Genomic DNA, 17,234 nt, shown 5'->3' on the forward strand with positions numbered 1-17,234 from the left:
AAGACTATTATTATTCAGCAACCAAATGTCATTGTTAGCTTGGTAGCAATAGGTATGTGCAGCTTGTTCCACAGATCTTGATGTGAAGATGTTTTAGGCTTGTATTTTTCAAGTAGTAGCTTCTTAGACCTTATGGGAAAGCACATTTGAAATATGGATTTTTAAAGTAGGAGCAGACAGAATCCCCTGGATTCTTCTCAATGTTTATTTTGCAACAAGCCGAAGTCACCTTTGTTTCATTTCATTGGGTACTTATTGCAGAACTATTTCTGTGATTCCTAGTTTAATTTTGTGTATTTTAATAATGTGTACCAACTTTTCTTCTTGCTGCTATTAAATTTTTATTGTTTGTTTTTTCAGTTGTATATGTCTTCTTACTGTATTTTGTGTGTCTTATTGCATTTTGATTTTTCATCATTTACTTCTGTTGATTATATGGTACAATTTTATGATCAGGATTTACATCAATCTGCCTACATTTAATAAGAAAACGGGATATTATTATGTTTTCATCATATAAACTTCTAAAGCTCCTTTCCATGCCCACTTTAGCTTGAGAAAAATGCTTCTTGCTGCATATAAGCCTGACATACAGATTTTTTGATAATTCAGCAGTTTGGGACTTTTGTAAAGTTTTTATTTTGCCATACTTTTGCATAAATGTGATGTATACCTTGAGTTACATTAATGTAAGACTGCTCTGCAAGATCTAAAATTATTTTAGTCCATACAGTATGAGTTGTGTAATGTATTATTATCTAAATATGAACAGCATTCATAAAATGGCTGTGTTATATTTGAACTTGGGGAGGAAATTAATTGTAATCTCAGAGACATCCATTTTAGCACTTTAAGTTCCTAGTTGTAAATAGTCCTGTCTCAAATTAACTTTCGCTGGGCTTCCTTGACAGTAGCATTTGTGTCCCCAATAAAAAGTCTCCAGATGCTTTGACTGTATTTCATAAATGGCACAACTGGACTATGCAGTGGTTTAAATACTATATTGTGTGACAGGTCTGCTCTAATATAACTGCTAATATTCAGTATGTTGCTGAACCCATTGTACATTAAAGGTGAAGAAGCATCACAACAGAAAACAAAGTTTTTAAGTTTCAACAAGACAACTATAAGTGGAACAATATCAAGATGGAAGCTTTTCTTTGCCATTTATACAGAAAATCTGAAGGTGATGGTGATAGATCAAGATGTGTACATAGGACTCTTAGTTCATTTAGGGTGATCCAGCATGCGTCTAAGCAGTCATCTGAGTTTGATGCTTTTCTGCGATGAAGAAAACAAAGAGCTTACTTTACTGAGCTCAGTGAGTCATAAACCCTATAGACCAAAATAAACAGTTTGTAAACATAAACTTCAAGTGAAGCTTCAAATTAAACTGACTTAAAACATTTGAAGGAATCCACACAAGGGGCAAGCCGCCATTGTGTATGCCAAGAAATCCATTTCCCTTAATTGTAGTAGAGGAAACATGCCAAAGCAGATGGTTGCAACTGACGGGGGGTGATCTGTTTCACAAATACTTGAAAACTGCTTTTTATGGAAGATCAAACCTACAACACCTATCTTCTATCTATGGCTTGAATTTAGAATATAGTTACAAATCCTTAGATTTCAGAAATTTGAACAATGTCATATTCTCCACTTGTGAGACTTTAATTCCTATTTTGCAATAGAGAATCTCAAGCTATTGTGTGATCAGTCCATGCTGATCAATAAAATCAGTACGTAAAGAAATAGAGTGTTTATTTTGAAAGAGGAATTGGTAAGTGTGGCTGCTGTGTTAAATGTTTGTCTAAAATAAGCCATGCATGATCCAGGTTAAAGTACAATAGCATAGGAGTAAGATGGCATCTGGATTATTGAAGGAAGGCTGCCCAGATAGAGATTACAGAAAATGCTCTCAGCCATTTTCTTATGCAGCATGCACTAGTGAGCATTTTTAATTGAGGACTATCTCTCTGATGGAATACCTATTATTACCTGTTACTGTTTTCTAGCTGGGAGTTCATGTTGTGGATTCCTCCGTTTCGGGCTTAGGAGGTTGCCCGTATGCAAAAGGTGCCTCTGGAAATGTAGCCACAGAAGATGTGATATACATGCTTAATGGCTTGGGGATCAATACAGTAAGCTAATTTTCACATATCTATCAGATTCTGCATAATTGCTAAAATTGGGGGTCATTGAAAGAGCATAAAATAAAGATGGGATAAAAAATAAATGTCATGCTTGTTATATTAATTTCAAATAACATAAGGTGTTATTCTTTTATAGCATGTAGAATCAGTGCACCACCATGTATTCTAGGACAGCAATCTGTTAGGGGAGATTACCTTTTCCACAGAACTGGCATGTGTAATCATCTCTGTTAGAGGGATTGCATAAGTTTTCTCCTGTTCTTATATTTATACATATGTGAATTTGTATGCAGGTCTAACTAGTTTTCCCAGGATAGGAATTCATCTCAGGCAATTATAAAATTATTTTTTTTAAAGTTTAAGCCTTACTATTTGGAGTTTATTTTCTGTTATCAAATTATTTATTGATAGCACATGCCTTTTACTAAAATTGAACATTGCCCAGTGTTTACATTATTTCCATGTAGATATTTTTTCTTGGTTGACTGATGATGCTAAAGAACACAATGGATTTTTTCCCTCTTTTTAAAAGCAGTAGTACTTTCAGATGAGCTGAGATCTTTGAAGTGACAGTTAATTCCTTGTTTAGAACAAGATTCAGAATGATTAGATCAAATTGCCAGTTTACTTTGGGAAAGCTCAGACACAGCATCTACACAGAGTTGTGTATAGTTCTGCAAAGGTCAGCTCAATGAACACACAGCCAGTGAACATTAGATTTAAGGTACTGAAACATTTTTTCTTTTTAAGAGATAACGTGTGTGTCAAAAGAATATTAGAATTGAAAAACAGTAATGATTTAGTGCTATTTATGCAGAAGTCTCTGTTCAACAGATTTCTTGCCAGTTTAGTCTGTGCCTACATACATATTCAATACAGCCTTTTATCAGACTGGAGAGCTAGTTTGGTGTAGTGGTGAAGGCATCAGGCTAGAAACTGGGAGACCGTGAGTTCCCACCTTAGGCACAAAGCCAGCTGGGTGACCCTGGGCCAGTCACTCTCTCTCAGGCCTAGGAAGGAGGCAAGGGCAAACCATTTCCAAAATCTTGCCAAGAAAACTGCAGGGACTAATCCAGACAGTCTCCAGGAGTCAACACTAACTCGAAGGCACAAAAATAATAATGGTTTAAAAAAAATTATCACTCTGAATTTTGAACAATTCATGTTCATTCAGACAACCTAATTGCAAGTTCTGAACCATCTTCAGGAAGGCCCATATATAATTCCCTGAAGTATTGTAATCCGGAAGTTTTGTGTATGTGATTGTAGATATTAAAAAGCATTGGGGACGTACTGTATTAGAATGCTGCAAGACACCAAAGTATAGGAGGTAAGACAGACAGGCAGACTCAGAGAAAGATTTCAGGATATGGAGTGTTCAATGAAGAATTCAAGATCATCACAAAGCATACTCATGTTTACTCTCCTACTGAATATCTTGCGTGGTTATGTATAAAATATATATATTAAAAATCTCTTTCTCCTTTCTCTTCTTCAATTTTAGGGTGTGGATCTTTACAAAGTTATGGAGGCTGGCAATTTCATTTGCACAGCTTTGAACAAGAAAACCAGCTCTAAAGTTGCTCAAGCTTCCTTCAGTGATTGAGCTGGAAAAGAAATGGTGGCATTCTTAAAAGTTAAATATTTATTCATCATTGGGCTTTTCCTGTTTATAGTTGCAGAAGACAAATCTATTGCAAAAAATTTCCTGCTGAGGGGAATGGCGGCACCATAGTCAATATTAGGCCAATGGCAGTAATGAATTATAAGACCAGAGTAGAAAGCCTTCACTTGAATTGCTAAATGAAATTTTCTTTTTTTCCCCTGGGGTCCCTGGATGTTGCCTATTGCAACTCACCATGGCTTCTCTTGATCAGGTCGTAGTCAACTTCTGATGTGATGCTCGTATAATATTCATGCACCCATATCATAGTTTTATGCACAACAGGAGTACATACATACTTGCTTGCAAGTACATGAATTAAAAGGTTGGTTTGGTAGAAATTGAACTGAGCAAGTACAATGTATGTAATGTAATGTAAAGCTACTGAAATTGAACTGAGTGTATCCTGATAAGAGTTCTCCACAAAGGTATGTGTACGTCAATACAGTCTGATGGCACATAATAAATCAGTATGCAGATCAGGCTCCAAACTAAGAGTAAGCAATATGGGACTGTCGAGATGTGTTGAACTTTATCAGCCTCAAACCAGCATGGCTAGTGGTGGTAAGAAATGATAGGAGTTGCCCATCCCTGTCTAATTCAGGAAAATGTACGTCATAATGTATTGGTTACTCTTTTAAAATGCCTTAGAACTTTATTCAATTGCTTCCATTTTTAATTTTATATATTCACTTTAAAAATGTGTATGTGTATCCTTCTGGAAACATTTGTCCATATACTAGATGATGTGATTAGCTGATCTATTTATAAAACACACTCTGATTGAAAAAGCTTCTTTACCCTAGTACATGTAAAATATAAAACCAATAAATAACATTACCTGTCTCTGTTCAAGGCTCTAATACATGATCAGCTGCAACTCTCAGTGTCTAAGAAACCCTCACTCTGCTAAAATGCCATGAAAAAGGGCACAATCTGGTCAGTTTGCGATGTTGAAAATGCATATTAGAATTAGAACTGGGAGGCACCAAAGCACAGCCACTGAGATATAGACTGACCCTCAGTGCAAGGTGAAGTGCCATCAGTGTCATACATTGCTGCCTATCTTGGATTGCAAAAACAAAAATGGGCAAATTGCATTTGGTTTGGTGGGTAATAAAGGCTGCATTAGGGGATTTCATTACTTTACCTTCAGCTGATCCTTTTAACCATGTTGGATACAATGGGCTGCGGTATTTTAAAAATAGTAAGTACACTGTTAGCCCTTAATCAAGCTTTTAGGGTCTCATAAATATTTGTGGCAATTTATGAGGTCCATCATTGTGTGTGGCCTATTGTACAGTTTATTTCTGCAGATTACCCCTTTCTATTTGCCAAGTCATTATGCTCTGAACTGAGAGCCAAATCTGGATTTGCTATGACTAGCAGTTTTGCAGTGTTTTACTATGCCTGACATCTGTTAAGAATTTGAATGACTTTATCTTGTTCCAAGAATTTGTGGGAAATGGAAGCCTGCCATATTTTGCAAATTTGTGGCACCCTCCTATAGTTGTGACATACATTACAGTAATCGTAATCTCCTTTAATCTCTTGAGCAAATGCCATTTAACACTGCTGCTGTGTTGCCTTTTTTTTTTTAGTGAGGGTGTTCAGGGCTGCAAATTCTCCTTCACTATGCAAGCTTCCTGAAAAGTTGTGGTTGTACAGCAGCAGTGTTTGTTAATCACTCTCTTCCACAACTCTGTTCAAAAGAGATATGGTGATATCCATGCAGGTTCTTCTGTGTATACACACCCTACTCAAATAAATGACTGGCAAAATTTGGATTAGAACAAAAGTAGATTGGGAATGAAAGTAGAATCTTTTGTCTGCCAATCCCAATGTAAATTGTGTCTCTTCTTCAGACCGTTTGTAACTGCTTCTCTCACAGCAAGAGAAATGCCCTTGCAATATTGGTTTGTTTTTAAAAAGAGATTGATTCCCATTTTAGGATTATATAGTATATCCATGCTATATGTTTTGCCTAGATTGGTGGATCAAGAAAGTGTCTTTTAAAAGGCAGAAGTGGAAATGTGCGGAACATACTCCTTATGTTGGATTTTGTGAAGCGATGGCATCACAAATGAGTTGAATGCAATTGAGTGAGCTACATAATTAGATTATTCAACGAAAGGTGTTTTAAAGATAATCACTTCTGTATTTCCACAACCTCATCATTTCAGATATGGAAAGTATTTTGGTCCTTGTGAACCTGAAAAGGTCAGTACTTTATACAGTGTTATGGGCAATGAATTATACAATAAATGTTTTCTCAACACGTTTTCTTTTTCTTTTCTGAATCTGTCTCCTTAATATAGGAAGTTATATCTAGCTCATACACAGCCCTGTTAACAAGCCGTGTTAACAAGAGGGAAGCTTTGCCTACTTTTTCCAGTTGCTTGGAGAATTTCCAGTGGGAATTAGGTCTTGGGAAGAAAGATCAGGGGAGGGTGTAATTTATTGGCTGTGAAGGAGGACCACATAAATAGCACTATCGCTGGATGGTTTCACTAAATACATCTGTCTGGTACTTTCACCAGTATAGAGTGTTTATCTTAAGAACTAAAAAGAAACACCAGGTATGCTCCAAAATGGTACCTTCATCAGCTACAAGTGATCAATCTGGACAGAAAGCATTAGTAATTATTGACTGCACTTTCCATCGAGAGTTGGGCCATAATAATCCACATGAAGTGAATATGTTTACCACTAATTTTTTGTTGTTGTTAATCAGCAGTTCCAATCAACTATTATGAGCAATAACTCACAAAAATGAATTTACTTTAAGTAACCATGGAGACAGGTGTCTTCTCTGCATAAGCCCTGTTCAGAAATTACAACAAATTATATCTCTCAGCATGCAAGTAGCTAGTTCTACCGGTGATGGAAGTGAGGATCTGATTTTCACACTTGCTGAGCAATTGCAACAAGGAGCTTAGGCCAACTCACAATCATTTCCACATAAGATGGGCCCAGGGAAGCAATCACATGTAGAGCTCAAGCTCCTCGCTACTGTATGATCAGTTACATACTAGTGGAGATTGCTCTTTGTTTACCTTACCAGTGAGTAGGAGAGTAGGAGCTGGTGAACTTTGAGATTTAAGTAAAGCTGTCTGTTGGGTGGGAAGCTATCAGGTGCCAAAGTAAAACAGGATTTTGGGCTTGAGATGCTACTCTTAATTTCTGCCAGGAAGCCCTAGTAAATTCTCCTTTCTTGTTTGGTAACAAATATTTGTATTGAGTTTTTCAGCAACATAAGATCCTAGATGCAGTGCTCCACATAGAGTACACACAGAGTTCTATATGCCACCTTTAGGTCAATGGCAGAAAACAGTTCTCTGCCTTTGTTCAGGTATTCTCAGCTAAACCTTTTCACTAAAAAGGTCAAAACTTTATAGGCTTGGTATAGTGAGATACTAGTTCCATCAAAAGTTTGAAGGATCAGCATACTGTATACAATTAGTCCTCATTTAATGTTCACTCGTTCAGTGACCATTTGAAATTATGACAGCAATGAACAAGAGGTACTTACGACAGGTCCTCATAGTTGTGGCCATCGCAGCAAGGTCACACTATTGCGATTCAGGCACTTTGCAACCGGTTCACAATTACAATATTGCGGTGTCCGTGGTCATGGAAGCCTCTTCATATTCAGATCTTGTTTTTTGTTTTTAGTTTTTAGTTTTAAGCTCAGTTTCAGATCCCCTGGGACAAGTATTTGGGCTAGTTACATGAAACCATGACACACGAGGGGAGCCGATACCAAGGTCCTGGCTCCCATTTAGCTCTTCCCTAACAGATAGGGAAAGGTCTAATAACTGTTTTTCCAACTCTGGAGATCCCATTCCAAGATTTTGAATTTGTTTGAAATGGGAAGGAGATTTGTTTTACTTAGGTTTCCCTTTCATACAAAACAATCTTCAATTCTTGGCTGTTTAGCAAGCTTCAGTGGAGGAAGGGAACCGGGCTAACACCATGTTGTTTCTTTCTTTTACCCATATCAATCAATTCCACACAAAGTCCTTTAGCTAAGCATTTGTCTTCACAGTCTTATCCAAACAATGTTACTTGAGTTAAAATAAGTCCCATAAAAATAAATCTTCTAAAAATCTACAAAGCAACTAAGGCTCCAGTTATGATTTTATTACTGCTGAAATGCTATGTAATAACTTGGAATGAGAGAATCCAGGACATGCTTACTTCAATCACATCATGGAAATTCCAGAGGATTGGGGTTTAGCCATCATAAAGGTAAACGTAAAGGTTTCCCCTGACATTAAGTCCAGTCGTGTCCAACTCTAGGGGGCGGTGCTCATCTCCGTTTCAAAGCCGAAGAGCCGGCGTTTGTCTGTAGACACTTCCGTGGTCATGTGGCTGGCATGACTACACGGAACACCGTTACCTGCCCGCCGAAGTAGTACCTATTAATCTACTCACATTTGCATGTTTTCGAACTGCTAGGTTGGCAGGAGCTGGGACTAGCAATGGGAGCTCACCCCATCACGTGGATTTGAACCGCCGACCTTCCGATCGGCAAGCTCAGCAGCTCAGCGGTTTAACCCACAGCGCCACCGCGTCCATAGCCATTTATAAAACCTGAGATCTGCCTGCAATTATTGGCCCATTTGCCCTTGAAGCATTATAAGGAAGCTCTGTGGCAGATATCTATACCACAAAGAGCTGACCGGATTCACCTAGAACATGTATTGGCAGATGAGCAAGCAGGCTTTAGGGCTGGAAATTCATACATCAACATCTGGTTGAGAAAATATATATCCAAAACAGGCTCAACACTGGATACTGCATTTATTGATTTTAGGTCTGCATTTGATCTAGTTCCCAGAGCAAAGCTATGGGCTAAGTTTATAAACACTATTATAGATAGATAGCTACTGTTGCTAATAAATAACCTCTGTAAGAACTCCAGAATCAAAGTTCAATGCAGTATGCAAGATGTCTATATTAATGAGATTCCAACTTACAGAGGAGTGAGACAAAGCTGCATCTTAGCTCTCCTGCTGTTTAATCTGTGTATAAATCCACTGGCGGCCAAAATAAACGATTAGAACATCAGCTCCAGCAACTGACTGTCAGACATATTAAAACTCTGTTATGTGCAGATGACATTGTGTTTCTATCATGAACTTTAACTGGACTTAAATGAGCTTTGAATGCTCTGGGCGATTACTGCTCTGAGGAAGCCCTCAAGATCAACTATACCAAAACTAAGATCTTGATCTTTGCAAAGAGACCTAAATTGCATGTCTGGAGATTAAATGGCCAGAGTATTGAACAAGCCAAATCCTTAAATAGTTCTACCAAAGTAGCACGCACCTAAATTACATTAAGCAAAATGCTCAAAAAACAGTGATTGCAATACAGTCTTTTCATTTTACCAGAGGGGCCCTGAATATTCCAAGGCTCATGTGCAACTACTCTTTGGTGCCCAGTTGGGGCCTTACATTTCCCTTACTCCTCTTGAAAGGGTCCAGTCTGGATTCCTAGAGGATATATTCCAGGTTCCAAATGTATTATTAAGGAGGGAGGCTGGGCTTATTAAGTTGAAATGGTCATATGGACTTGCGTCACAGCATACTGGGTGAAATTACTGTTTTCTCCCACCAACTTGAGTTCTTTCTTTATTGAGGACAGTTATGTATCTGTATGGACCAGGGCAGTTTTACAACAACTCCAACTTCTCAGCTTTTCTAGGGTGGCCTACTTAATAATGGGTTATGAGCATGCACTTAATGCATCTAAACAACATATTAAAGTTCTCAGAGCCCAACAGGACCACTCTGCTTTACCCAAGAATGTTTTTTTTTAGCAGTCAAGCCTCCTTTTTCAAACTAGTGAGATATTTACATCACGCAACCTTCTCCAAATTCCAAAGACCACTAACTTTAGCATGCTTTAATGCTCTCTCCACAGGAGTTTTGGAGGGCCAGCATAAAAAAGTTCTCTATGAGCTAAGACTCTGTCCCTGTGGACACGGGGCCATTGAAACTACAGCTCATGCCCTGTTATACTGCATCCTCTATAAAGATCCCAGGACCTGCCTTCTATCTCTTTACCTGGTAAAACAAACAGGAAATTTTGATCACTTTTATTGTATATACTGTTACAGTACTGTCATCAGATCAGTATGACTTAATTTCCTTGAACGTAGCCAAATTCTGTTGCAGTGCCTGTAAAATTAGGCACTCTGACCACCCACTGACGAATCCACCATCAACTGTAACGTTCTTATCCTGTTTTGTGTTTTTAGTCTTATTGTCATGGTTACTGTTCCAATGTTCCTGAAAAACATCATAACGGGTTCCCATGCCATGGGGCTGACACAAGTTGCTGTAGGGGAGGGGGCTGCTCCTGTTCCTTGTACCAGGCTGCTGTCATGAGCACTGATGGTGAGCAAGAGGGGGCCCCTATCCAGGGGGGAAACACATGCGTAGTACTGAAGAGTTAAGCAGCCATTCAAAGAGACACAGAACAGACCTGCCTTGACTTTTGGGGTTTATCTGTCTGGGTTTTCCCACGCTTCTTCAGTTTGTTAGGATTTTCTGTCTTATGTAGCAGTAATAAACACTAGAGACCTACTCCTCTTCTCAGCATGGTTCCTGACTGTTAGGATATCAATCCTAACAAACTCCTACTCCCATTGAAAGAGGGAGGAACAAAAAAATAAAAATAAAGGAGAGACATTTGGGGAAATGTCTTAGGAAAACCAGGAAATTCGGCAAGCCATCCAACAATTGGCAGCAGCCCTGCAACAACACCAATAACAAGTAGATCTCCAGATCAACACATTACAAGCAGCATGCTACAGCAGTTACAACAACCAGCTCCGGTTAACCCACAACCGGTGCCAGCAGCAGCAGCAGCAGCAGCTCTGCCAGTAGTCTTGAGATCCCAGGGCAGTTTACCAGAGAAGTTTGGAGGAGAAGCAGGACAGTTGAGAACCTTTCTCACACAGTGCACAATGTTTTTCAACAGCAGACCAGCAGAGTTTCCCACAGACCGAACCAGAGTCACCTTCATTTTAAGTCTGCTAAAGGGCCCAGCAGCCAAATGGGCTATTCCCATGGTGGGGAACAATGACCCAATTCTCAACGACTACCAGAATTTTCTGGCAGGGTTCTGAGCACACTTTGATGACCCAATCAGAGAGATCACTGCCAGCCGGGAAATTCGGAAGCTCAAGCAAGGCAACAAGAGGGTGGGAATTTACATTGCTGATTTCAAGCTGTTAGCAGGAGATCTGGACTGGAATGAGAGTGCCTTGAAAGACCAATTCAAACAGGGACTGGATGAGGAAATTAAAAATGAATTAGTGCGCCAGGGAACACCAGCTACCCTAGAAGGTTTATATCAGTTGTCTGTGGTCATAGACGCCAGGCTAGAAGAGCTCAGACAGATGCAGCCGGGGAGAGGCAGGGGCCTCAGGGCGCTTCCAGGATTTCCAGCTCTCTCTGCAGCATCTCTCTACTCAGGACCAGAGGAGCTGATGCAGATCGGAGCGAGCAGGAGGCTTACTTTCAAGGCTGAGAGACAGAGAAGGAGAGAGAGAACCCTCTGTTTCTACTGCAGAGTCCCGGGGCATATGGTGAGAGCTTGCCCAGCAAGAAGCCAAGCAAATTCCGTAAGAGCCCCAGAGCAAGCAGCAGAACCAAGAGCCACCTCCACCTTGACTTCCAACCAGGGAAACTCCGTCGGTCTCCCTCCACAGAGCTCAGCAGGGAGACCATCAATCAATTAAGAAGGGCTCATTCCGAGGATTCCAGGCAATCCTTTTACTACTTACCAGTCATAATGCACGTAAACCCAGAGCACCAGGTCAAGCTAGAGGCCCTCATGGATTCCGGAGCTTCCACCAATTTTATTGATGTACAGACTGTACAAGACCTGAACATCCTGACCATGGAATTGCCACGTCCCATAGAAGTTGAGACCATTGATGGCCAGCCCCTCAAGGCAGGACCGATTCGAAGTTTCACAGAACCCTTGAACTAACAACAGGAGACCACACTGAGTGGATCCAACTTTATGTTACTGCATCACTTAATGTGCCTATGGTCCTGGGCACACCTTGGCTGAAGATCCACAACCCATTGTTGAACTGGACTACGGGAGCAATCTCCTTCCCAGCTAAGGAATGCCAGCACCACAAGATTCAAGCCGCTCTTCTCTCTCCAGCAACCAACACAGTCATGGAAGCAGGAGGGGTCCAGTTGCCAGCCAAGTATGCAGATCTCGCAGACGTTTTCAGCAAACAAGAGGCCACAGCACTACCCCCCCCCCCATAGGGACTGTGATTGCACCATTGAGTTGATACCAGGAGCCAAGATTCCAGCAAGGAAACAATATCCCATGTCCCCCAAGGAACTAGCCACCTTAAAAGATTACTTGGATTCTAATCTCCAAAAGGGTTTCATCCGACCATCTACTTCCCCAGCATCTGCTCCTACCTTCTTCGTACCAAAGAAGCCTGATCTGTTGGCACTGGCAACCCAGGAGGCACCCATGAGAGTGGTGCATGATTTCAGCTCCCTCAATAAAGTCACGGTCAAGGAAAATTACCCACTCCCCCTAATATCTGATCTGCTGGATCGCTTACAGAAAGCACACATTTTTACTAGGCTGAACCTCAGGAATGTGTACAATCTGATCCAGATGAAAGAAGGGCATGAATATCTGACTGCCTTCGATACCAGGTTTGGTAAATTTGAGTACCTTGTTTTGCCCTTTGGCTTGTTTAATGCAGGAGCCATATTTTCCCGATTTATGAATCAAATTTTCTCTAGATAAGTATCTGGTCATTTATCTAGATGGCATATTAATATTCTCTGAGGATGCTACAACTCATGTAACCCATGTACGTAATGTCTTACAAAGACTGAGAGAGAACAAGCTGTTCGCCAAGCTAGAGAAGTGTGCCTTCAATTTAACTGAATTACATTTCCTGGGCTATAGAATATCAACAGAAGGCATATCCATGGATCCTTCTAAGGTCCAGGCAATTCTCTCTTGGCAACCCCCCTGAAATGTGAAAGATGTACAAAAATTTCTAGGATTCTCCAATTTTTACAGAAGTTTCATAAATAAATTTAGTGACAGGGCTAAACCCCTCACACAGCTTTTGAAGAAAGGATCAAAATTCATTTGGGGGGAGAGGGAGCAAGCAGCCTTCTAAGAATTTAAGCAACTCTTTGCATCCCAGCTGCTTTTGAAGCATCCTGATCCCACAAAGCAATTCATAATGCATTCAGATGCTTCAGATTTTGCTATCACTGCTGTTTTATTGCAATATACTGACAAAGCAGGGAATACATTGCTTCCTTGTGCATTTTTCTCCCACACACTCTCACCAGCAGAGAGAAACTATGATGTTTTTAACAAGGAGTTGCTGGCAATTAAAGCAGCATTTCAAGAGTGGAGGCACTGGCTAGAAGGTGCAACCTTTCCTGTGAAAGTTTGCACCAATCACATGAATTTACAGCTTCTACAAAACACCAGTCCCCTCACCCCACGCCAAATCAGATGGAGCCAGTTTTTCTCCCATTTCAATTTTGTTATTTCTTATGTTCCCAGGGCGCAGAAACATTTGGCAGATGCCTTGTCTCGATCCATTCAGGCAACCCCCGCTATTCACCAGGAGGTACAGGCTACTATATTACAATCTCACAACTTTGAGCAGTCTATGAGGAGGAACCAGACAGAGATTTTAGCAGCAGCCAGACAAGCAGAGGACCTATTTACAAGAGTCAGAGCTCAGCAACAACAGGACCCATATGCCAGGGCCAGGATGGATGACCTCCAGAGAGGCCCGCAAGACACTGCCTCCCCATTTAATGTGGAAGCAGGAATCCTCTGGCATAGTGGGCGATTATACATTCCCCCCTCATTGAGGGAAGAAGTACTGAGACTTTGCCATGACCATCAAACGGCAGGCCACGGAGGTGTTTTCAAAACTCTCCATAGAGCTCTGAGAGACTACTGGTGGCCTAAGATGACTGCAGACATAAAGGGTTACATTGCTTCTTGTCATACCTGTAGACGAGCCAAGCCTCTCCCAGGGAAGCCCACAGGACTCTTGCAACCCCTACCCACCCCCAGTAGGCCTTGGGATACAATCTCCATGGATTTCATCACTGATTTCCTCCCGGTCCAGGGGCTGACTTCCATACTAGTGGTGGTGGACCTTTTCACTAAAATGGCGCATTTTATTCCTTGCAAGGGCCTCCCATCTGCGCAAGCCACAGCACAGTTGTTTATGGACCATGTTTTTAGGTATAGAGGCATGATAAATCACTTGGTGAGTGACAGAGGCCCTCAGTTCACTTCCAGGTTCTGGAGGGCCCTTTTCCAGTCATTAGGGGTCCAGATCCACCTATCATCATCGCATCATCTGGCTAGTAATGGGCAAGCTGAGAAAATTAACCAATGGTTACAGCAGTATCTCAGGTGTTACACCACTTATCAGCAAGACAATTGGCCAGCCCTGCTTCCCATGGCAGAATTTACTTATAACAACTCCGTGCAATCCTCAACCAAGATGTCTCCTTTCCAAGCACTCTACGGGGTTAACCCTCGGATGTTGCCCACCTCTTCCCAGCAGGGAACTGTTCCAGCCGTGGCTGATTTTCTTAAAGAGCAACAAGCCGCACAGGAGTTGTTAAAGGAGCAGCTGAACAGGGCAAAGGGTGCTTACAAGAGAGCTGCAGATGCTCACAGACAAGAGGGGCCAGCGATTGTGGTAGGAGACAAAGTGTGGGCTCTCTACCAAGTTTTTGACCTCTACCAGGCTCTCCAAGAAGTTGGACTCTAAGTTTGTGGGCCCTTTCTCTGTGGTACAGCAGATAAATCCAGTGGCTTATCGCTTAAAGCTGCCAGCATCTATGAAAGTCCATCCAGAGTTTCACAGAGCCTTGCTAGCCAAAGACCCTCCCCCAAGTACCTTACGATCGCAAATGCCCCCCCCCACCTCCAGTAATTGTGGAGGGGGAGGAGGAACACGAAGTCAAGGAAATTCTGGACTCTAGGAGGAGGGGAAGGGGCATCCAATATTTGATACACTGGAAAGGGTACCCTGAGGAAGAGCGCACGTGTGAGAATGCCAGAGATGTACATGCACCAATGCTGGTTCCATCAGCTTTTCCCTCACAAACCCAAGCCTCGCACTCTACCAGAGATTTCGCACTTGGCTGAGCAAGCAGAGGAATCCCAAGCAGAGGAGTTCGTAAGTTTGGAGCCCCCACCCCCGCCTGAAGCCTTCAGACCAGAAAGAGAGGAGGAGGGAGAGCCACAGCCCTCCACCTTGGGCTTGTATTTCCCAAGGGGGAGGGGGGGAAGAATCTTCTAATTATCTAGCTATTTTCCAGCAGCAGCCACCTGGGCCAGAAGCGTTATCAGACCTGGAGAGCAGCACTGATTCGTCCTTGGAGGAGTTTTCCTTTGAAGAATTTCCATCGTTGCCCAGTTCCCATGGGAGCTTAGAGGGGGAGATGGACTCTTATGAGACCTCTGGAAGGGAGGGGGCTGAAATGGAATGTGAATCTAGAGGGGAGGGTGATGTCATGAGTACTGATGGCAAGCAGGAGGGGGCCTCTATCCAGGGGGGAAAACGCATGCGTAGTACTGAGGAGTTAAGCAGCCATTCAAAGAGACACAGAACAGACCCGCCTTGACTTTTGGGGTTTATCTGTCTGGGTTTTTCCCACGCTTCTTCAGTTTGTTAGGATTTTCTGTCTTATGTAGCAGTAATAAACACTAGAGACCTATTCCTCATCTCAGCGTGGTTCCTGACTGTTAGGACAGCTGCGATGTGAGGAGTGAAGAATGAGGAATGCATGTTTGGGTTATCTTGCCCTGTCAAGGACATTTCCCGCAGACCGGCAGGAACCATTAGGGGCACCGGTGGGCATGGAATTGTACTGACTTTGCGGGGAGGGATTGGGAGTTGCTTGGGGATTTATTGGGAGACGTCCCGCGCTTTTACTATTCTCAGCTTTGCTTGTGATCCTGCATACTATTCATTATTAAATCAGATATCCATGAAAGCCCTGTGTGAGTCTGATGGTGATTTTGAATAGGCAATCATTACACTTACTTTATTTTTAACATGTTTTATTTTGAACTCTGATCAGTGACCATAATAAATGCCATCCATATATGTCTCCTTGATTATTTAAATGGAAAGGAGGAATTGAAGTCCTTCTCAGTGCAGTGGCAGAAAAGGTGCATAAAGCAGATGACATCAAGGTATTTTTAAAAAGAGAAAACAAAGTCTCAGTCTACTTGGACTTACATGTAGCTTAAAAAAGTGATAGCACACAAATGTGCCTATCATTTGGATGACGACTGTGATGGTTGCCTTAATTCCAATAAAACGCTCAGACTCAAAATGACAATTCAGGTTCTGAGTTTATTTAGAAAAGGGTGCAAACAGGTAAAAAGCTGAGAATGAGAAAAGCGCGCCTAAACTCAAACTAAATAGCATCTTACAAACAGCAGCCCAGCCCCTCCCTCACATACAGTTCACCCCACATTCCCAGGTGCTCCTAACGAGCTCTGCTGCTCAACGGGCAGAGAGATCTTGACATTTCAGAGATAGTCTAAACACATTCCTCCTGGCACAGATCAGCACGTCTTCAGTACAAGGTTCACAGCAGCACCCTCCTAGCCCAGACATGTATCAGCACCATGGCAAGCGAACCGTTACGATGCAGAAACACCGGAACGGTGAACATGACAACGACCTTCCACAAGGAGTGTAAGTGATAAGAGGCCATCTTGGATGGCCTCTTCTCTATGTATGTCTTCCTGGCTTCTCAAATACCCTGACAGAGCCAGAAGGAGAAATGTGGCAGCAGGTCTTATGCTGCCAGAGGAACTGGAACATCAATCGTTCTGTATTTAAAACTTGCACTGCAATGAAAAGATGTGTTCTATATTTATAACTATAAAAAATATTTATAACTTGGGCTGAATGGATTACCAAACTCCATTTTGCCACCTAAGGAGAAGAGATGGGGGGGGGGGGCATTTTAAGATAGAATGGAATCAAATAGGTTGCAGCAGAAAGATGAAGCTGACCTCTCATTTGCTGATTTTCCTTATAAGCTTTCTTCTTCTTCTTCTTCTGGGTTTTTTTTTTTTTTGGTACCTTCGAGTCAGTGTTGACTCCTGGCAACCGCCTGGCCAAGTCCCTGCACTTTTCCTGGCAAGATTTTGAAAGTGGTTTGCCATTGCTTGCTTGCTAGGGCTGAGAGAGAGTGACTGGCTCAAAATCACCCAGCTGGCTTCATGCCTAAGGCAGGACTAGAACTCACGGTCTCCCGCTTTCTAGCCCGATGCCTTAACCACTACACCAAACCGGCTCTCTATAAGCCTACCACTGCCCTATATTCATGCTATCTTAG

General features: G+C 41.8%; 1 protein-coding gene across 2 annotated transcripts in view; it reads left to right on the forward strand.

Moving 5' to 3' along the window:
* The window catches only part of HMGCLL1 (3-hydroxy-3-methylglutaryl-CoA lyase like 1), a 59,520-nt gene extending 55,358 nt beyond the window's left edge, over positions 1 to 4,162 (forward strand). For both annotated transcript variants that reach the window (XM_063313504.1, XM_063313523.1), the window contains 2 exons: positions 2,016 to 2,141; positions 3,658 to 4,162. In XM_063313504.1, the coding sequence (XP_063169574.1) occupies positions 2,016 to 2,141; positions 3,658 to 3,759 (228 nt within the window). In that variant the 3' untranslated portion in view covers positions 3,760 to 4,162. The remainder of the gene's footprint in view (positions 1 to 2,015; positions 2,142 to 3,657) is intronic.
* The last annotated feature ends 13,072 nt before the right edge of the window (positions 4,163 to 17,234 follow it).

Source organism: Candoia aspera, chromosome 1, assembly GCF_035149785.1.
Source record: "Candoia aspera isolate rCanAsp1 chromosome 1, rCanAsp1.hap2, whole genome shotgun sequence".
Lineage (NCBI taxonomy): Eukaryota > Metazoa > Chordata > Lepidosauria > Squamata > Boidae > Candoia > Candoia aspera.